The sequence below is a fragment of the Diceros bicornis genome, chromosome X (assembly GCF_020826845.1).
Source record: "Diceros bicornis minor isolate mBicDic1 chromosome X, mDicBic1.mat.cur, whole genome shotgun sequence".
In the NCBI taxonomy this organism is placed as follows: Eukaryota; Metazoa; Chordata; class Mammalia; order Perissodactyla; family Rhinocerotidae; genus Diceros; species Diceros bicornis.
The window spans coordinates 57,563,617-57,583,536 of NC_080781.1; the positions used below are offsets into that span (position 1 = coordinate 57,563,617).

The 19,920-nt window shown below is 44.6% G+C and overlaps 1 protein-coding gene across 8 annotated transcripts in view; it reads right to left on the bottom strand.

Moving 5' to 3' along the window:
• ARHGEF9 (Cdc42 guanine nucleotide exchange factor 9) overlaps positions 1-19,920 on the bottom strand; it is a 259,278-nt gene that overhangs the window by 118,396 nt on the left and 120,962 nt on the right. The window contains exons 1-2 of one of the 8 annotated variants that reach the window (XM_058536012.1): positions 7,178-7,242; positions 5,873-6,956 (exon numbers count right to left, since the gene is read on the bottom strand). The exons of 5 other annotated variants lie outside the window; for them this stretch is intronic. Coding sequence is in view for 2 of the 3 variants with exons in the window: in XM_058536008.1 (XP_058391991.1) it covers positions 3,741-3,752 (12 nt within the window). In the remaining variant the exon portion in view is untranslated. 2 more of the 8 variants (XM_058536008.1, XM_058536007.1) reach the window with 2 other exon arrangements.

Sequence of the window (19,920 nt, forward strand, 5' to 3'; positions counted from 1 at the left end):
CTCAGGTTACAGAGTCCAGCTATACCCTGGACAAACTAATCCAGGACCCAGGGGCCACAAACCAACTGGCAAGCCTGTTGTCAGGGCCTACTTGGAATCAATGACAGTCAGAACTGGACAGCACTTCAAAGATTATCACTGTTAAGCCCTCATTTTATAGATCAGGTATAACACAGCAGGAGTGACTTGCCTATGGTCACCAGATGGCCAACCTCCTGGACCGTTTTTTTTCCCCAACACAACACCATAGATATAGAAGGTAGAAAAAGAACACCTGGATTCAAGACCTTGCTATACTACTTGCTAAAGGTGTAACGACAATGATGATGGTATTAGCTAATATAAAGTACCTACTATATGGCAGGCACTATTCTAAGCACGTTACACACTTTAACTCATTTAAGCGTCACAACAGCCCGTTGAGGAGACACTATTATTCCTATATTACAGATGAGGAAACTGAGGCTCAGAGAGGTTAAATAATTTGCCCAAATTCACACAACCAATAAGTATTGAAGCCATAATTCAAATGTAGGCACAGTCTGGCTCTAGAGTCTCTGCTCTTATAAACTATGCTGCCTCTGGGTCTCAGTTTCTTCACCTGTTAAATGGGGATAACTCTACACTCCCACCTGTTTCATGAGCTATAACACATTGAACCAAGAGTCAACAGATGTGTGTACAGATATGAGAGGACAGCTATTAGAGAAGGGGCTGGTAGCTGTAAGGGGCTCCTGGGCTCTCCAGTCACAAATACAAGCAGGAATAAGGGGATGTCCCTTTCCTATTTTCAGAGTTGTTTTAAAAGTAAACCAAATTTGGGCTGGAAATTGGTTTCAAATTTCCCTTTTATGTACAGAATTGACTTTTAAATTGCTACAATTTTTTCACAAATATGCACTTTTCTCTGCTCATCCATTTTTCATCCAACACTCATTCAGCCAGCTCCCACTGTGTGCAGAGATCTGCTCACTGTGATTCAGCTATAGTCCTTACCTGAAGATCAAAGGCCCTTCGGATACCAACAGTGAATGCCCTTCAAGCAGTATGCAACAGTGGTTAAGGGCAGGCAAACCTAGCTTCAATTCTGGGCTTTGCTACTTTAGAAAGTAGCAGTGACAGTGGGACGTAAGGAATAGAAGAGGACCCATAGAATAAACTAAAATGGAACTGTCAGCTTACATGCTGGATATCAGGGAGTGCAATATAACAAAAGCCAAGGACAAGAGTTTCAAGGCTCAGGAGCTGATCAAATTATCAAATGGTACAGAGCTATAAGAGGAAGAAAGCCAAGAAAAGGTCATTTTGGAATGGCTATATCAGGGGTTAAAATCTTTATTTCTTATATTGGTTTATACCCCTCCTCCCACAAAAAGCCCTAATTTCCCAACTGTCCCAACTTTCATCCTGAAAGCCACACATAAAACCAAGACGTGGTACTGGGTTACTCCAGCAAGGTATCCAAATAGCTCTTGGCCTTGGGACAGCGCTAATGTGACTTCCAACAAAATAATTCCCAATCCCCAGGACATTTCAGGTGCAGCACTAAATACAGTATAGGTTGGCTCTTGCTCAGACTTGCCAGTGAGTGGGACACACAGTGTTATGCACCCCCACATCAAAGATACTTGTGGACATGAATAAGAGGATGGGGAGGAGGAAGAGTCATAATATCATTCTTAAAGAAGGAATGAAATCCTATTTCTTTTTATCTAGCTTTCCCAAGACAATCTTAATTTCAAATATTCTATTTCACTGATCCTATAAATAGATTCATCTGTTATCAGACCCATGTGACCTGACTTTTAACCTGGAAATACAATCACCATACCCTGGAAGGTTTGGGAATTTGACCTCTAAGGCTGGTCTCTGATCAACAATGAAGCACGTGTCTACTACATGGCGCTAACTTGGAGTGGCCAGTGGGCCCTTTGAGGGGGAAGGAAAGAAGACAGGGAAGAAGGGAGGAAGAAAGTAAAACAGGGAGGAAGAAAGGGAAGGAGGGAGGAAGAGAAACTCATATTTGTTGAAAACATATGCCAGGCATTGGGAAAGGGGTTTTCTTTTGTGATCTCAACCTCTATAAGTCTCCAAGGTAAGCATTAACATCTCCATTTTTACTGACAATAACGTGTGAGGTTAACCAAGTAGCCCACAGTCACCCAGTGGTAGCGCAGATTTGAGTCTCTAGTCGGCCTTACTCTATAGCTTTGCTTTTGCCAATCCCCCATACTGCCTGTCAAGAAGGCAGAGACAGCTCCCAGCTGGTTTCTCTCTCCAGGGAGACCAGCTAACCCTGTGAATAACCTAGAGCAGTAGCTCTCAATGCCCTGGAGGGCTTGTTAAAACACAGATTGCTAGGCCCCAGGAGTCTCTGATTCAGTAGGTCTGAAGTGGGGCTTGAGAACTTACATTTCAAACAACTTCTCAGATGATGCCTACATTGCTGGTTCAGGGATCACACTGGGTGAACCACTGCCCTAGAAGAGGAGCTTCCTAGTCTAGGCTTTACCCTTGCCTCTCCTGAAGCCTTATTCTCCCCAGGAATACCCATGCCACCCCCTAGGTTGGGCTCGCTGCCTATCTATAAGGATTTCCTCCACGGTTGGTATGTCTGAGAAAGAATATTTTGGGTCATGTAAGGAGCATTCCCAATTCCAGCCCTTACCAACACAGAAAAAATCCCTGGGATCAAAACCTTCACCCAGTTTTCCAGAGTCATACCACATGTCTTCTTCTTGTTCTTGCCTTCTAGCTGAACAGTACCACCCCCAAAATAGTTATTTAATTAGCTTCGGTGGCTGCCAGAAATATTAGAGTTTTGATGGCAAGAAGCAGAAGGGGGAAAGGTTAAAAAAAATAGCAAATTTTCCAATTGCCATAAAGGTAGCTGAGCTGGGCCTGCCTGCTGAAAAGCTTCACAGGAGGACAAGGAGGGACATAAGGGTTTTTTTTGCCTCTCTATAAGGTTTTCTCAGTTAGTGCCTGTCCCTGTCCTCTCAGAAGGTCCTCTTCCTCAACAGGTAGGCATGGACAAGAGCAAAATCCCTTCCTTTGTTCCCTTTAAGCACATCTAAAATAGGCTGGGATTTTATGCTCTCTCCTGAATAAACCAGATGTCTTTTTAATACAGCCTTGTAAACAGAGTGGCTATCTTGCCAAAAGTGTTCAAGGACAACAATCCTCAACAGTTCTGGGACGCTGTGACTCAGGCTGTTCCAACAACAGCTAGGAGGTACCACAGTGTGTAACAAAGACTGCCTATTGGAAGAAGCTTTGCCAGTAACTCACTGAATGATCTTGGACAGGTCCCTTTACTTGTCTCAGTTTCTTTATCAACCAAGTTACAGACTTGAACCAGACAGACAACCTTCCAAGTCACTTCCAGCTCTGGCTTTCTATTGAGGCTAACATCTCAGCTTTGCAAAGGACAGGAATTTCATTATTGCAGCTTATTTATTCTTATTCTCCTTTGTGCTCAACAGGATGGTTTTACTGCTCTCTGCTCAGAAAAATGAGAACTTGGAGCTGACTAGCTTCCTGAATATAATTCACTCAGGCATTGCTGGTGACACATTAAAGCACAGGCCAGTTACACTGGCTGGGAAAACTAAGGACTAAGTTTTCCACTTTAGACCTTGATTGCCCCATTCAAAAGTCAATGGGGACCTTTGCTCTTTGTTCTCTCTATGGAGCTCCTCAGAGAAATCATCTTTCTCATGGCATCAGCTCTTACTCACCTCCAATCCCATATTTCCAGCTGCCTGGTCCACATTTCACTGGATGGCCTGCTACCACCTCCAATAAAACATATGTAAAACTCATCATATGCCCTCATTCCCCTCCTTCCTAATTTTTCCCATTTTTGCCTCTCTCTCCCTCAAGCTACTCCTTAATGATGCATTTCTCAAAACTTTCTTGCTGGTGTCACTATCCAAGCTCAAGAAGCTTCAATAACTCCCTATTGTCAATCTCTCAAAGCTCTCCTTAATCTAGCCCCACCTATGGATCCAACCCTTGCTTCGAACCTGGCAGGGACCTTCCACTCTGGCCAAACTGCGTTTCTTGCAAGCAGATGCACTCCTACCTCTGTGCCTCTGATTCAGCCATACCCTAAGCCATGGTCAAGTGTAGGGACACTGGAACTAGGCTGCCTCATCCCAGCTGTGTGATGTTGGCCTGCTTGCTCCTTAATCCCTTCCCTGGTGACTCTAGCCTGTATCCTCTCTACTTTTTGTCTCTTTCACTAATTTCTACCTAGGATAAATAGAAAATAAGACAACTTGGAGTTATTCAAGTTGTCAACCAGAGTGTTATTCTCCAAACAACCAGAGTGTACACTTGTGAACGGTAGATCTAAAACATCTGCTTAATCCATAATAAACAGCATTGTTTTTAGCCTCCATCTAAAGTTTCTATGACCTAAGCCCTAAAACCAGGCAAGCTCTGAGGCAGCTCACAGCAACAGAGGTAGCATCTCTGTCAGGCTTCAGAACATTCTATGGGGTCAAGGAAACTATTTACATGATATGTACCAGGTGGCCTACAGGCCAATCCATTGTTGGCAGGATTTATGGCCAGGTGGCTTCTGGGGTGAGCTGGTTTTTGCTGAAGATCTGCACAAGTGCTTGATGGTCATCAGGGAAAGGAGAAGAGATGCCAGGTAAGAAAAACCCCACTATGAATATAAAAAAAAAAAATCACAACAATTGCTTTTTCTTTTCTCTATGACTTAATAGTTCACACCTGGATGGTTTCAGCTTTAATCTGGGTGTTGCTATTGCCCATAACTAAATAATTTCATTTCTGAACAGAATACTTAATACATTCAAGTGATGATGGCTCTAAATGCACTGAAAGGAAATATGCAAATATCATCTCTTCTCATCTTTTTCCTAGTTTGGGTGTGTGATTTGCGAGTAATTAGGCATTGGCTTCCTTCAATGTCCCATTGTATCATCCATTTTTCACTTTAATAAAATGAAAAGATGTACTGTTGGCTTCAGCCACACCTGGCAGACATGAAACCCAGCTGGGCTGGCTTGATCTGGAAAGGTGAGCCTAAATGTGGGTAGGCTCAGCAAGAGCAAACCAGATCACCTGATCCCGGGGGCCAATATGTACTTTAGTCACAAGCCAACTCACACCTGCCAGGACCTAAAAGCATGGAAACCCAGACAAGCCTCTTAAGGTATGAAGCCATCGAGGACATTTTCTCATTTATTACAGACTGATGGTAAAGTATGGCACCTCTTTCTGTACCTCTTCCAAAGGAAGTTACAAGGTAATCTCAGCTATAATGGTGACCAAACATATGAAGGAAGGGGAGTTGCTTGCTTGGCCTGGACCTTAGCAATGGACTCTTCTGGTATGAAACTTCAGCCACTAGCTCAGCTTAATGGGCCCAGGAGTTTCTGAAGTGAGACTCAGCTGTCGCCCTGAAGTTCATGATGTTGAGTTTAGTCTTGTTGAGGGAATAAGTCCTTTAGAGAAAATGCAGCCAAATGGGCCAAGGATTGCACAGATCAGAGAGAAGACATGTCTCTGGACCACCAACCATGATCCTTTTGGCCAGAGAAGTCTCCCACATCAGAGCAGCTCCCAATCTGATAAACATCAGCTTGCATCTCCAAAACATTTTGGAAACAGGAGTTACTATCAAGTTGTTCCGCGATCTTTTGGCATCACCCAGGTGCTTCTGACCCATTACGCCAGTTTGTGTGGCATAATGTGTGGTCCACAAACCCCGGGTCAGGATCACCCCAGCATTTTTCACAAGCAGCCCAAGTGATTCTGAATCATAAATCATACTAAGACCAAGTGTCTTAAACTTTATAGAGCTAGAGTTTGAAATATAAGAATTTCCTCTTACTGTGCTGGACTATTCAGAAGAAACAAGAATCTCTGAAACTCTGTCTCCTGGCTTCTTGTTCTTGCGTCAGGTTCCTGGCAGGCTGAGGAATTACAGTTGCTTGTCCAGGAGGATGTTCCCAGTCTGCCTTGAGAGGCTATCTGCATCTGCTCTGTTGCTCCTCCACTCTCACCTCTGCCCTGACCTTCAGCACTGAGGACCCCAGTAGCCCTAATGAAAATTCCTTGCAGCATCTCTCTACACTACAATCTAGAAACAATATCCTAGAGCTGTGTTCACTCTATCCAAGTAAGTCTCCAATGTTCTAAGAGACAAATTATTAGTAAAAAAAAAAAACAAAAAAAATTGACTCAGCAATGCTCTCTCCATGAGTTGAGTCAGAAGCATGCCATCCCAAGCTGGAGGTAACCTGTCTCTTGAGCTAGCTTGGGCCCTATCTCCAAAATGTTCCTGCCCTTGACATCATGCCCTTCTTCTTGGACTTGCTGTAGGTACTAAGTTCCAGCCACCCATTTGGGTCTCTTGTTGCCTTCATACCTCGAGAGATAACAGGCCAAGGCTAGGGGAGAGGCAGAGGGTTCAAAGAGCCCCAAATTTCTGAGATGACCTAGACCCATCCTGGGCCTTGAACCTGAGTTCTTGAATTTCGTCTTGTGGATCCACTGGGAACAGCCTTGGGAGCCTTAACTTTTCCTGGGCTAGAACTTGAAGGCCAGCCTTGGAGTTTCCTGGGGAGGGATGGGGGTGGGGGCTCTTCTAGGTTTACAGAAGGGTAGGAGGAAGGGGCTAGAACTACATGAAGAATCTGTCCTCTGTGCCTCCCACATGCATAGTTCTATAATCATCAACACCACAGCCAGAGGGTGGGTGGGCAAGGCAGAGAGAAAGGAAAGTCATTTTATCCATTTGACAGATGTCGTGTTAAAAATCTTGGGGAAGGAGGGCTGTAGGTGGGGGGAGGAGCAAAGGAGGAGATAGTTCGGAACTAATGGTTCTGATATCATCTTTAAATGTGGCCATCTGGTCTAAGGTGGTGATAACAGGAACAGCATTCAGTCAGGAGCTCTGTGACCTGCTCCTATATCTGGAGAAGAGACAGAAAAAAATAAATATATTTCAATCAACTTAAACCACCTTGGAGTCTACTGAGCATGCCCACCCAGGACACAGGCTTGCAAAGGCTCTGAGCCTTAGCGTGCATTTCCAAAGAGAATGTAATTGTCTTTTGGGAGTTCTTACAGCCCAAAGAGGAAATCTCATTTAAACGGCCCATCAGAAAGTAGAAGATGGTTTCCAGTAGCTTACTTATTTCCCTCTGCCTGTTGGCTCACTGTGAGAGAAAAGATGGTTGGCCACGGCATTTAGCAGTGCCTCTGGTCCCTGTCAGCAGTATTTCCTGTTCAGGGGTGGACCAAGTCTCTCCTGACAAGGTCTAGCACAGTCTTGGGTTCCTAGAAGACATGGTAAATGGTGAACAAGTGGATGGCAGGGGTGTTCACTGAGCAGCCACTGGATCAGGCCCCAAAGGACTCACAGTGGCTGAGCTGGCTTCCCTTCAGATTGTGTCATTAAAGACTTCAGACAGAGGGATGCAACATCTAAATCTAGGCTGCCAGAGAGGACACAAGAGAAGTCCAAGTAGACCCACCCTCAGAGTCAGGAGGGACAGCATCAAGTCTGTGTCTGCAGGAAAAGCGGTTGTGCTTGTAACAAAAGAAGTTCAAGTAGGTCAGCCAGGCTTATATAAGAGAGGGTTCTGCCTGTCTGGGCTAGGTGGAGGAGGTGGGGGCAGAGAAGGGAAGGGACCCAGGGCAGCTGACTGAAGGACAAAGCATCCAGTAAAGTGCTAGGGCTTGAACCTACTCGTCTTGACTCTGTCTCAGGTTCAAGAGCCTGACAGACAGTGGATTCTTATACTCAAAGAAGATCAGGATTGGAGACTCCCAAGAGCTAGCACACCCAGTTCAGTCCAACATTTTAGATTAGAAAACTGAGAGTCCGGTGAGGAGAAGTTCCCTAATGTGTCAAGCTAGTCAGCAGCAGAGCCAAGATTAGAAACCAAACCTACAGACTTTTAGACAGATAGCTGCCAATTGCTTTCGGTTAAAAATTGTCAATTGGTTAAAAAAAATGAACACCTATCCCAGTATCTAAAGACTACTAATATATTATGTTTTATAAAAATCTCCACAAAAATAGCAATTAAATAATGATGAAATTAACAATTTAATATATAAAGAACTTCTAATATTTTCCCTGAGCTTCACTTTGGAGATCACTGTTTCACGCATTTTCTGGTGCTCTTTCCTCCCTCTACCCTACAGACGTCATCCCTTTAGCACTACAACCAGCACTTGCCTCTCCTTCCCTTCAGGACCCCACATAAGTCTGACTTTGGAAATTAAGGGGTAAGAACACCTCAGTATGAGGGCTAATTAGAGACACTTCCAGAATCTCCCTCACTACCAAATGTCTTTGTTAAGGATTCTCAAATACAAATTCACACTAAAATGCAAATACTAGTGAAAAAAACTAATGGAATGGAAAGAATTGGCTCCAGGCCTGGCTTGGTTAATGACTTGCAATATGAATTTGAGCTGATCTGGCTCTTCTCTGAGCCAGCTGGACTAGGTTATCTCAAATGGAAAGCTGGGGTCATCTTTGACAGATGCTTCTAAAATCAGGTTTTGATAAGAGACAGAGGGTAAGCAAAGGAGACAGAAGGGAGTCAGAGAAGACATGGAAACAAGGAAGTCAGGAGAGGGATGAGGTGGGATAAGAAAGGTCAGAAGACAAAACTTGAGTATTTCAAATTTTTGCCATGGGCTACCTCCCCCCAGAATGGAACTCTAGTACAGCGATGGCCTTTGGGTTCCACTGCCAGAAGAAAGGGTACTGCCTTCTCCACCCAGGTCAGGCCATTGGGTTCAAGCCATCCAAAGTAGCTTCCATGAAAAGATTAAGCAGTACCCCTTCCATGTGCTCAGAACATTATAGTTTCTAAGTTGCTTTGACTTTCATTTCACATTCATGAGCTCACTGGATCCTCCCAGTAACTCTGGGAGATAAGCAGAGTAAGGATGAGACATTATATTTTAAAGATAAGGAAACTAGCTTGGACAAAGGAAGTCACTCAGCTATCCTAGGAGCAGAGACCAGAAGAGAGCCCAGATCTTCTGACTCAAAGTCCAACGTTTTTCTCCTAATAATAAAAAATGGCTAACATTTATTGAGTGCTTATTATGTTTCAGAAACAAATCTAAATTTTTACATATACTGACTTATTTGATCCCCATTTTAAAAATGAGAAAACCAAGGTTAAGAGAGATGAAGTGATTGCTGAAGGCCACACAAGTCCAGAACCAAAACCCAGGTAGTTTACTCTAGAACCAGTGCTCTTAACCTCTGCTGTCCACAGCACACCCTCATGCCCCATGTGGTCAAAGAACCTTCAAGGTATAGCAAGGTATAGAACAGTGTGTAGAGCATATTACCATAAAAAAGAGAAAGAGGAATATATTAATATATGCTTATATATCCATAGAACATTTCTCTGGAGGGACCCACTGGTGGCCTCTGCAGAGGAAGCCAAGTGACTGAAGGGCAGGGGTGAGACTTTTCACTGTGCATCCTCCTGTACCTTTTGAATTTTGAACCATGTGAATGTATTTCCTGTTCAAAAATAAAATTAAAAAAACGAGGTGTCTAGGATCAGGAAAGCTGAGGAAACTGACTGCTTCTTGGCAGGGCTTTGGCAGCCAACCCTTCCCTATTCACCTCTCTGGGTTCTCAAACTCGAAGAACAGAAGGAGTCTCTCTCCTTTTTTCCTCCAGTTTCCCCACCCCCAGCCCCTGACACTGCTGGTCCAATCCCCCAGAAAGGCCAGTACTGTAGTCATTCTACAGGTTTTAGCAGCACAAACGAAAAGAGCAACAGATTGGGTTAGGATCCCACAGCCAATCACCAGGCTATAGGAAAATAATGTATTAGTGGCAGGACAGATGAAAAAAGACATAAAAACCCTTTTTCCCCAATGCTTAGCACCCAAGGCCTGAGCTCCACAGATTCTTCCATCTCCTTCCTGTCACCACTCTGTCTCAATGTGCCTACCCACCTCTCTTCTGGGCTCAAAAAGGCAAAAATAAACAAGCTAGAAAGGTTCTAGGAAATCTGGCCCAGCTCGAGAGTCTGTGGTATACGAGGAAGAACACACTAAGGGAGAAAAAGTCCTGGAGGCCAGGTGCGAGTCAGCCCAGATGGTTTCAAGGGACTCTCTCTGTTTGGGTTCTTAGATTTCTACTATCTTATTCCTCAAGAGTTGGCAAAATACTCCACAGATCAAGGCCCTCAAATATTATTTCCTCAGATACCTTTCAGCCTAACCCCTTAGACAGATCAGCCACACAGGGGTTCTGTATCCAGGAAACTGTGAGGAGGTGGGGGTGGCCAAGTTGGATCAAGTGCCTTCAGGGATCCTCCTGAAATGGCTTAAACGGGCAGCACAATTCCCTCTCACAACAGCTTAGCATCATCTCCAATGCTTCACTGCTTCCAACACGCAGGAGACGAGTGGGACGTGAGCTGCCGTGGAAGTGATGAAGGGTCAATCAGTGTGACTCTCATGGGCAAGCAGGGCACTGCTGGGCCCCAGAGAGCCCCCCTTCCTTGCTACGTGGCAGAGACAAACCTAAATTTTTAACGTTTATTAACTTAAGCTGCCGCTGGCAGCTTCCTTTAGCACTGGAATTCATTGGGTGGTAGCTTGGGTCCATAGAAAGAACACTGAACAGAGTCTGAAGGCATGGCTTCTAGTCTTGAATCTCCCACTACCTAATACTGTATCCTCAGGCTGGTCCCTTCCTTCTCTGGGCCTCAGTATCCCATCCGTAAAATGGAGACAATACTGGCTTAAAAGAAGGGTAGGGGAAATGAGTGGAGTAATAAAGTGAAGACAAGCTCCTGGATTACCTTCAAACAACCTGAAATCATGACCTGGATGAACTCTTAACAATCCAAACAGCAACAAAACATGTTCAACATTTTACAAAGCACTTTTAACATTCCTTGTCACAGTAAATTCTTACACTCAACAATCCTGAGACTTTACATTAAGTTCATTTTATAGACCAGAAAACTGAGGCTCAGAAGAACTTTGCCCACAATGCACGGGGTGAGGAGAAATCTGAACCTGGGCTACATAGTTGAGTTCCTCACCCACCCCTCAACAAAGCAGGTGAAATGGCCCTGAGCACAAAACTTAGACACTCTCTCAGGGTCAGAACTGGCACTCCAGGCTGCTTCCTCTGGCAGGTGGCAGGTACAGATAGTCTGACCTCGTTTTTCTTAGTATAAGAAGAAGTCTCTGCTCCTGATGCCCCCCACTTTCCCTCACTATCTAGGATTGTCGAGGAGCTGAAGCTATATGATCACCTAAATGTTGCAAACCTGTTTTATGGGAAGGGACTGACCTGCTATTGAGAAGCATCTGTATGAGTGTGGTAGACTCCAGCATGACTCTGATCAACCTGACCCCATGAGGTTACCTTCCCCTGGCCCTCTCTTTGGGCTTTTCTTTCTATGGCTACTCTGATAGGAGTCAGGCCCAGTTTTTGGCAGGCATCGAGACGAGCTTAGGGATAGAGGAGGTACAGCTTTGTGAGGCAAGGAATAAGTACATCTGCAAAGTATTTTCTCAACTCGCAGCCTATTTGAGCCTTGCCAGCATCTGAGGGCAATACTGGCTATCTTACCTATAGACCAAATAAGACCCTGACAGAAGAGAGGAACATGACTGAGGCACACCTTAAGTGTCTGAGTAGTGACTGGAATTTGTGTTTCTTGATCTCAAGTCCAAAGCTGAGAAATGGGCATGAGGCTGTCACAGTCAACAGTAACTCACTGGGGCTCTGAATCTGCTGTTCCAGGGCAGACCTGGCACACTCTGGTCACCTGTCTCACTGCTTCCCAACCTTCATCCAGACCCAGTCTAGGGCCCCCTCCTTCCATCTCCAGCCTTTGGTACCAAGGGCCAGCAGGGCCTCCCCAGGACACCTCGACCTGGTTTCCAGCTTGAGAAACCCTAAAAATAGCAGACCTTCATTAGTGGGGCCAGATGGCCCAAGCTTCTGTGCCTAGGGGCAGAGCTGTGGTCAATAAGGATGTGGCTGTTCCCTCCACTCACAGAGGAGAGGCTAGGCCTCTGCCCCTCTTCATGCATCCTACTACTTCCCCTCATACCCTCCCACCTACAATTTAGATATACTTGCTCTGGTCCAAGTTGTTACTTCATTCCCAAGAAAAATGAACTTTAATATTCAGTTACTTTAGGTTTTCTAGGACATTACTTCACAATCATATCATTCCATAATGGTTTGTAAGTGGACTGGAGGATGAAGGAGCATGTTCAAGTTTCCCACATTGATCAGTGTCAATTTATCTTCTCCATCTGCCTGTTAACTCAACATTCGAGGGCTCAGTTAAGTTTTGTTTGCCTTGTGGAGCCTGCTATAACTAACATGCCAGCTTGAGTATCCATTTTCTTCCTAAGCTCACTTCCCTCTGAAGCACGATTTCAGGGATAAAGGAAGGAGGAGCCAGAGCAAAGTGATAGAGGCCCACCAGTTGGGGCCAGTGCCCTGTCGTGCCCACTTGGAAGACTTGGAGAGCTGGCTGCCCCTAGGGGTAGGACGTTCTGCATCAGAGTGTGTCCCACAAGGGTCTTTGAGGCATGCGAGTGTGTTGCATAGGTGTGTTTGAATATGTCACACAGGGGAAGGGTTGTTTGTCCATGTGAGTCCTTAGGAGTGTGTACCTCAGGTATAGGAGTGTGTGTCTGGGGGTAGGAGTACATCTGGGTGTGAATCTCAGTGTGCCCTATGTACATGTGGCTGTGCAACTGTGTTTTATATGCGTCCATGTGTGTCCACACACACAAATCTGCATAAGCATGCCTCATGTATGTGTGTGTGTATCCTACCTGTGCCAAGTATGTGCAAGTGTGAGTGTGCCACATGGTTAACTAAGTGTGTGCTTCTAGTGTGTCAATTTGAAAGTGTACCTCACACGTGTATCCTGTGTGTATCTCAAATATACCCATGTGTCTGAGTGTGTTTAAGTGTGCATCACATGTGACCTATAGTGTGTAAGTGTGGGTATGGGCAGAGAGCATGGATAGACAGCAAGGCTGCACCAATTTTCCTCCATCATAATTTGTTTCTAATAGCTTTCCTCTAAGACACCTGGGTCAATCTGCTTCTAAGCAAGTCAAAGGACTTGGGTTCAAATTTCATCTCTGTCACTTTTTGAATGTGGTGGCCATAGGTGCTTTTCCCAAAAGGCTTAGCCACCACTCCATTTATCCAAAGGGACTAACAACTATGAGGTCTAGCAGCCAAGAGTTGAACAGAGAAACAGAACAAGGGTCAAGGACCAACTCGTAGACTCTGGGCAAGTCCTTGCCTCTCCCGAGGCCTCAGTTTCCCCAGAAGTACTGTGAAGGTACAGGCTCAATGATCTTATGGGTTCTCATTTTTATCCAGTGAATTTCTCAGTTTAAGCACCACAAACTAACTCTGGTCCTTCCCACCACTACCACCACAAAAAGACAGTGCACAGATATGTGCATGTGGATTAGCACCTACAGATGTCTCATCCTAGCTAGTCCCCCTCTTGTCCTGGGCAAGCTACTGGTTGCCTCCCTACATCTGTCATTCCACACTTTTTTTTCCCAGTGGTCTGAGTCACTTGGAGTAAAAGGGATAAAGTCCCAGAGGCATACAATCTTCACCAAAGCTCAGGCAAAATGAGAAGGGGTTTATCCAAAGCATTCTTCTCTATCTTTTGGGATAACTGTGAGAACGGGTGATGATAATGAGCAAGCTTTTAGGCTCAAGGCCTAGTCTTGAACATGACCAGATAAATCTACAAAGAGAAAACCTCCAAACATGGCATGAAGAGCCATAGAATCTAGGGCCACTCTTCTGCATTTGGCAGGGCCTCTCATGAATCCCTGGATGGTATGATATCTAGATGGACTTATCATAGGTCAAACAGATGTATCTGAATTGCCAATTAGTGGTTTAATGCCAACCTAGCCAGAGTTATCTAGTAGCATCTGCCTAGTTTTCTCTGCTATCTTGACTAACTTTTATAACAAGACCTAGATAGAAGCAAAGTGCAGAAGGTATCTTTAGAACGAACTCCTTGCCCAAGGCCACTTGGTATGGATAGGCTGATAAAAGCTAACTCTATATGCTATGTTCTTCCGAGCACACCACTGTTTTTAAGAGATAGCACTTATCTGAGTCAATCAAAGCAATTCTCTGAGTTCCAATTTCCTTAGCCATAAAATGAGGAGAATAATCCTGGCCTTGCTCACTTCATAGGATTATGAGGAAAAGACCAATGTGGCAGGAACAGAAGACTATACAACAGTCCTATTTTCTTGCCCTGCCTCTGGAGCAATGAGAATTTTCCAAACTAAATGATGCAGATAAAGGTGCAAAGTGTAGATTTGTTCTAAGTAGGTCATTTGTCAAGAGCCTGTGATTTCTAATGCAACTTAATCATGTCATGAAAACCCAGTAACGCTCATCATAAATTCTAGCCAAGGATTCTTGGGGGCCAAGAATTGGTTTTTAAATGCCAAGTACCTGGGTGGTTCTGGCTTGACGGACTTGAGAAGGCACTAAATAAAAACACAATTAACTTTGGCTTTCTTTCAAGCTCTCCTTTTCGCTTTGCAGGAGACAGGGAGAGAAAGCTAGTCTGCTATTCATAGCAACATGTGTGTGGCCAGGTGGGGGGGATGGAGCTGGGGGTAAATAAAAGAAACCTTCTCATAAAAAAAGCACAGCTTCCCACCAAGGACCCAAGACACAGGCCAGGTCATAGGGCTTCCACCCTTCCAAGGGAGGAAAGTAAAAGAAAGTCCTCCAAGCTGAAAGAAATGGGGCACAAAGACAATGGGATTTGCATAAGGTCACTCAGCAACTGAGTTCATTTCTTCAGCCCCCCCCCTTTATTCATGTGTATTTTTCTCATTAACAAAACCTTTACACAGGGCCTACAGATTGCAGACCCCTCCACTGTAGCAATCACCCAGAGATTTCTGCCTCAGAGAGTTCTCAGGGATTATCACCCCCAACTAACAGAAAAGAAAACCAACTCAGAGAGGCTAAGTGACTTGCCCAAGGTCACAGAGCTAAAAAATATCAAACTACTAGTTCAGTGACCATTTGCTTTCCATCACACCATACAGGTTTCCCTTACCACCCCTGAAAGACAAGGACGGCTTGCAAGTCTCACAGGTCCAGGAACCCACATCCTTGCAAGGCAATGTTCTATCTCGAATACTACTACGAATATACTGTCTTTCCTTGGGTGAGTCCTTTCTCTTTCTGGGCCTAGTTCCCCAGCTCCCACAATGAGTGAATTAGACTCAGGACAGCTTGTAATATTCCTTTTCTAGAAGACATAGCTGTCTGGAATAACTTCAAATCGCACCATGATTTCCAGAGCTTGAGCCCAGATCAGGCGCTGTATGACAATAAGTCTTTGAGCCTCATTTCTATCTTTGTGCCCTAGCACAAAGCAGACTCATCATTTTGCCTTTGTTCTGAGCCCTCTCACCATGCTGGCCTGCCGCAGCCTCTCCTACGGATGCCTGGGAAGAGCTCCCCCATGCCTCTTTCCCAATGCCAAAGCACCCACTGCCCAGCCCTCCTGCCAACCAGCAGGGTTCACAGATAGAGGAGGAAGGAAGAGTGGGTGGAGGAGAGGCTGTGGGAGGTAGAGCTAAAAGTAGCTACTGCCATTAGGCACCACACTCTGAGGGGGTGGAGGGTGGGCTCTTAGCACATCCTTCCTGCAGCCAGCTGGGCACGGAGGTGCATGGATTCCCCTCCTCTAATGAAAGCAAGCAGGCAGAGAGATCCGAGCTGTCAGAACTATTCCCAGAGCTGCCTATGGAGCGCATTGCTGACTTCCACTGGACTCTGAGGGTGGATAGCCCTGCAGCAAAGGGCTGTATCCAGGGCTCCCTGCCTCAGGAGAACTAATTTAGTCTGCAGAAGATTCTATCCCCCCTAACTCCCACCTCACTGCCTGGCAACCCAAGGGCCGCTGACAGGCCTGCTCCCCTCCAGGAGGTTACATAATACTCTTGTTCTCCCAGCCTCTCAGTAAGCTCGCTTTCTGCAACCAAATCAGAGAGAGCATTCAGGTCTCTGATCCAGCCAAGGGAGCACAGGGCCAGAACTCCACAGCAGAGGTAGATGGTTATAGGGGGCAAGGGCCTGATTTGAGGAGTCAGGATCCAAAGCCCACCACTGCAACCTTGGACAAGTCCCTTTCCCCTTCACTGCCTTAGTTTTCTCACTTATAAAATAGGAGGGGGAGAGGCATGTTGAAGATCTCCAAAGTACTCTTAATCTCTGCTCCCATGTGATTCTCTGTGAATCTTGGCCACTTAAATGAAAAACCTCCCCTCCCCAATCCAAGGTTGCCCTGTCTTTGAAGCAGTCTGGCTGAGCTGAGAAGAGCCATCCTCACTCTCTTAATTCCAATTCCCCTAATTACTAAGGTCTGCATTGGCAAGATGGTTGCCTGGAGCCCCAGACTCTGTTGTCCACCTCTGTCCCAGGCCCATTTCAACCAGACTAGTTTTGCCTTTTCCTGTCTTATATAGAAGCTTCCAGCTCAAATTTCATTTGAGAACATGGTTCTTCTACTGAATCTACTCCTCACTTTAGTGACATGGAAACTGAGACTTAGTGGGGAAGGGCCTTGATCAAGTTCTGACAGCAATGTAGGTACAGAGCCACAGCTTGCTCCCAAGGGTCCCAAGGCCATTTCCAGTTTGTTTTTTCCTCCTGAAGGTCTGCCTTCCCTATGCTGTCCCTCTGTCATGCATACACAACTTTCCCTCTTCTCTGCTACCAACTCTCGACCTTGATGCTCAAAGACCAAATACCGAATTCCTGTCAGGGGCCTGAAACTAGCAGAGCAGAGTGATAAAAGCAAGAAAGAACTGACCTCAGACACATCCCTCCTTTAACCTTTCCTTTTCCTCCAGATTGCCCCTTTGTTCCTTTCTTCAGTTTCCTCCTGAGTTTTGCTCTATGTCAGGGGAATACCTTCAATTCTCAGAGTCATGACCACATTCTGACCAGAGTCCACTATGCAGGCTACGCTGGGAGAACTGCAGGATGTGGCATCAAGAGGCCTAGGTTCTAGGCCAAGAACTACCATTTCCTGACTGTGATCTTGAGTAAGTCTCTTAATCTCTCTGTTCCTCAGTTTCCTCAACTACTTCCATGTTTGGGGGAGGAGCCAATGAAATAACTAGGGAACTTTATTTGCTGAAATTCTTATTAACAGTGGTAACAGTATTAACTAAATGAATGGTTATTTAAAATACTGCAGGAAGGGGCTCTGGGCTGTCAAAGCAGCCAGTCCTCTTGCCTCCTAGGCCTTCCTAGACCTAAGAGGCTGGTATTTTATCTATAAGAGGCAATTCTCAATTATCCATGCAACATTTCTCTTTAACAAATGCTAAAGTCCAAGTTGGCAGCCCCCTGCCACTCAGCTCATTGTAGGGCTCCCTTCTCTGCTGGTGGCTAGTATGTGCTCAATGAATACAACTTGTAGTTCAATTGTTCTAGAAGAAACCTAAGTTAAATATAATTAGGAAGGCAAGTCTATTACCCCTAAAATCACCCTATGCATTCCAAACCTGCTAAAAAGGATCTTTGGATTACCTGCTGGTATTGAATAATAACATTCTTAATCAATTTGATCATTAGTATTAATCACAAAGTAAGAACAGATCATTAGAGCTGAAAAAAAATCGTTGCAGCTATCTAATCCATCTAACCTTATTTTGCAGATGAGGAAACCGAATTTCAGAGGATTTGAAAAGTAATTTACCCAAGCTCACCCAGCAAATGAACAGAATCTTCCCCACTATTATAGCAAATATGTAGGAACTGCTTTTTTTCCTGAAGGGTTCAAACCATCTGACAGCTGGTAATTTTAAATCCGAATAGGTCGCCAGACTACTCACCCTCCAGGGTTGAGTTCTCCTTTTCAGAGTGGGCACAAGCCCCTAAAATTTGTCAAGGCCCCCACAATCTTAGAATAAAATTTCGCCATCTGCGAAGCCTGTCAATTCACATGTGCAATAAGCCAGATTCAGGCTGAGCTGACATTTCCTTTAAACATAGCAGTCATTCTCATTCCTGGCTGAACATTCCTGTCACCTCAGGGAGCTTTTAAAAAAATACTGATGCCAGGGCCTCACCATGACCAACTCAATCAGACCTCCCCTAGAGAGTCTAGGAATTGTTGTTAGTCTTGTTAACTCCCCGGGTGATTCCAAAGTGCAGCCAGGGCTGAGGACCACTGGGTTAATGGAAACAATTCAGCCAACCAAGGGAAACATGCGCAAAGAGCTTCCTGAACTCTTTGAAAACCAAATATATTCTGTTTGAAAGCTACATCTATAATGTCCTACTTTTCCAAAGAGGGGAAAAGAAAGTGGTACATAGAATCTACAGTTGTGGCACTGACCCTCAGGCAAATTTTGGACTAAGTTAGGAAAATACAGTTTGTAGGTATTGAAAGAAAACAGGGAACCCTGGAGTCTGCAGCAGGATTTACCAGGATTAAGATGCCATGTGACTCATAGTCCTCTTTCTGATGGGGTCATTGGCTTGGTAGATGATTGTTATGAGCCTAGCATACATCTTGATGTCTACAATGCACACAACAAATCTATCATGCCACGTTATCCTCATTAAGCCACTGGTGGAATAGATGATGGTAGAGCCCAGTAGAGTCTGCACTGGTTGACCAGATATATACAAAAATTAATGTGCTCCAATTCCAAGAAGAGGTTCTGGTGAGATGCCAGAGGAACTAGCATTAACCTCATCGTATTGAACATTTCTTTGAATAAACAACTTGAATGATACTAATTCAGTTTGCAAATGATGCAATGCTAGAAGAGACCGCTGATCTGTTCCATGGCATGAAGGAAAAAAAGCTAAAAACCCCAAAAAAGCTAGAATAGATCAACCAAAGAAAATAAAGTTTAACTGATGCAATGCTAGAAGGGACTGCTAATTTGCTGCATGGTATGAAGAAAAATTTTAAAAACCCATATAAAGCTAGAATAATGGACCAACAAAACAAAATTTAACAAGTTTGCTTCAAAAAGTCCTCAAGTTTGGTTCAAAAGGCCAATTTCACAAATGAGTGGAGGACTAGACTAGACAGCAAAGCATTTGAGCCTACAGCCCAAAAGGCTAATACAGTGGCTCTTAACCCTGGTGGGGGCTATCCCATGCCAATTAAATCAGAATCTCTTAGATTGGGGACCTTGCAAGGGTATTTAAAAACTCCCCAACTGATCTGAATGTTCAGTGAGAGTTGAGAACCACTAAAAGACAGCACTATTAGATAGTTCACAGACAAATCGTAGTCCCTTTGTACTGGATCCTGATCAGGTGGCACCTGAGTAGCATGATAAGTTCTGGGCAGCATATTTTTAAATAAATATAAAAAAAAATAAGAGTTCTTCAAAAGGAAGGACCATTGTATGGAAACTGCTGCTCCTTGAAAACATTCTGTATTTCAGGCTTCACCAATGCACACTGCCTTTCACCTTGAAGGTCCCAAATAGTGAGTTTTCATAAAACTAAAGGGAATTTTTTGATGTGTATTCAAGATAAAAAGACAACATTTTACTGAATAAAGAATTCTGTGCAAAATTGCTATACAAATGAAAGGTATGAAAAAGCACTAAAATGCAAACGAATAGCTGAGGTAACTAGTATGACTTCAGGGGTGACTCACACACCTCCCTCTCCACCTGACTCCATTCAGCTTCACACTATCTGGGAATGATCAACTCTGACTCTCTCCCCTCTCCATTTGAAAGGCAGACCCACTCTCCCACTCCACCAATTTCTCTGACCTTTACTTTCCTCATCTGTAAAACCAGGAATAACAATCATCCCCACCCACTTCACCAGGCTGTGATGCT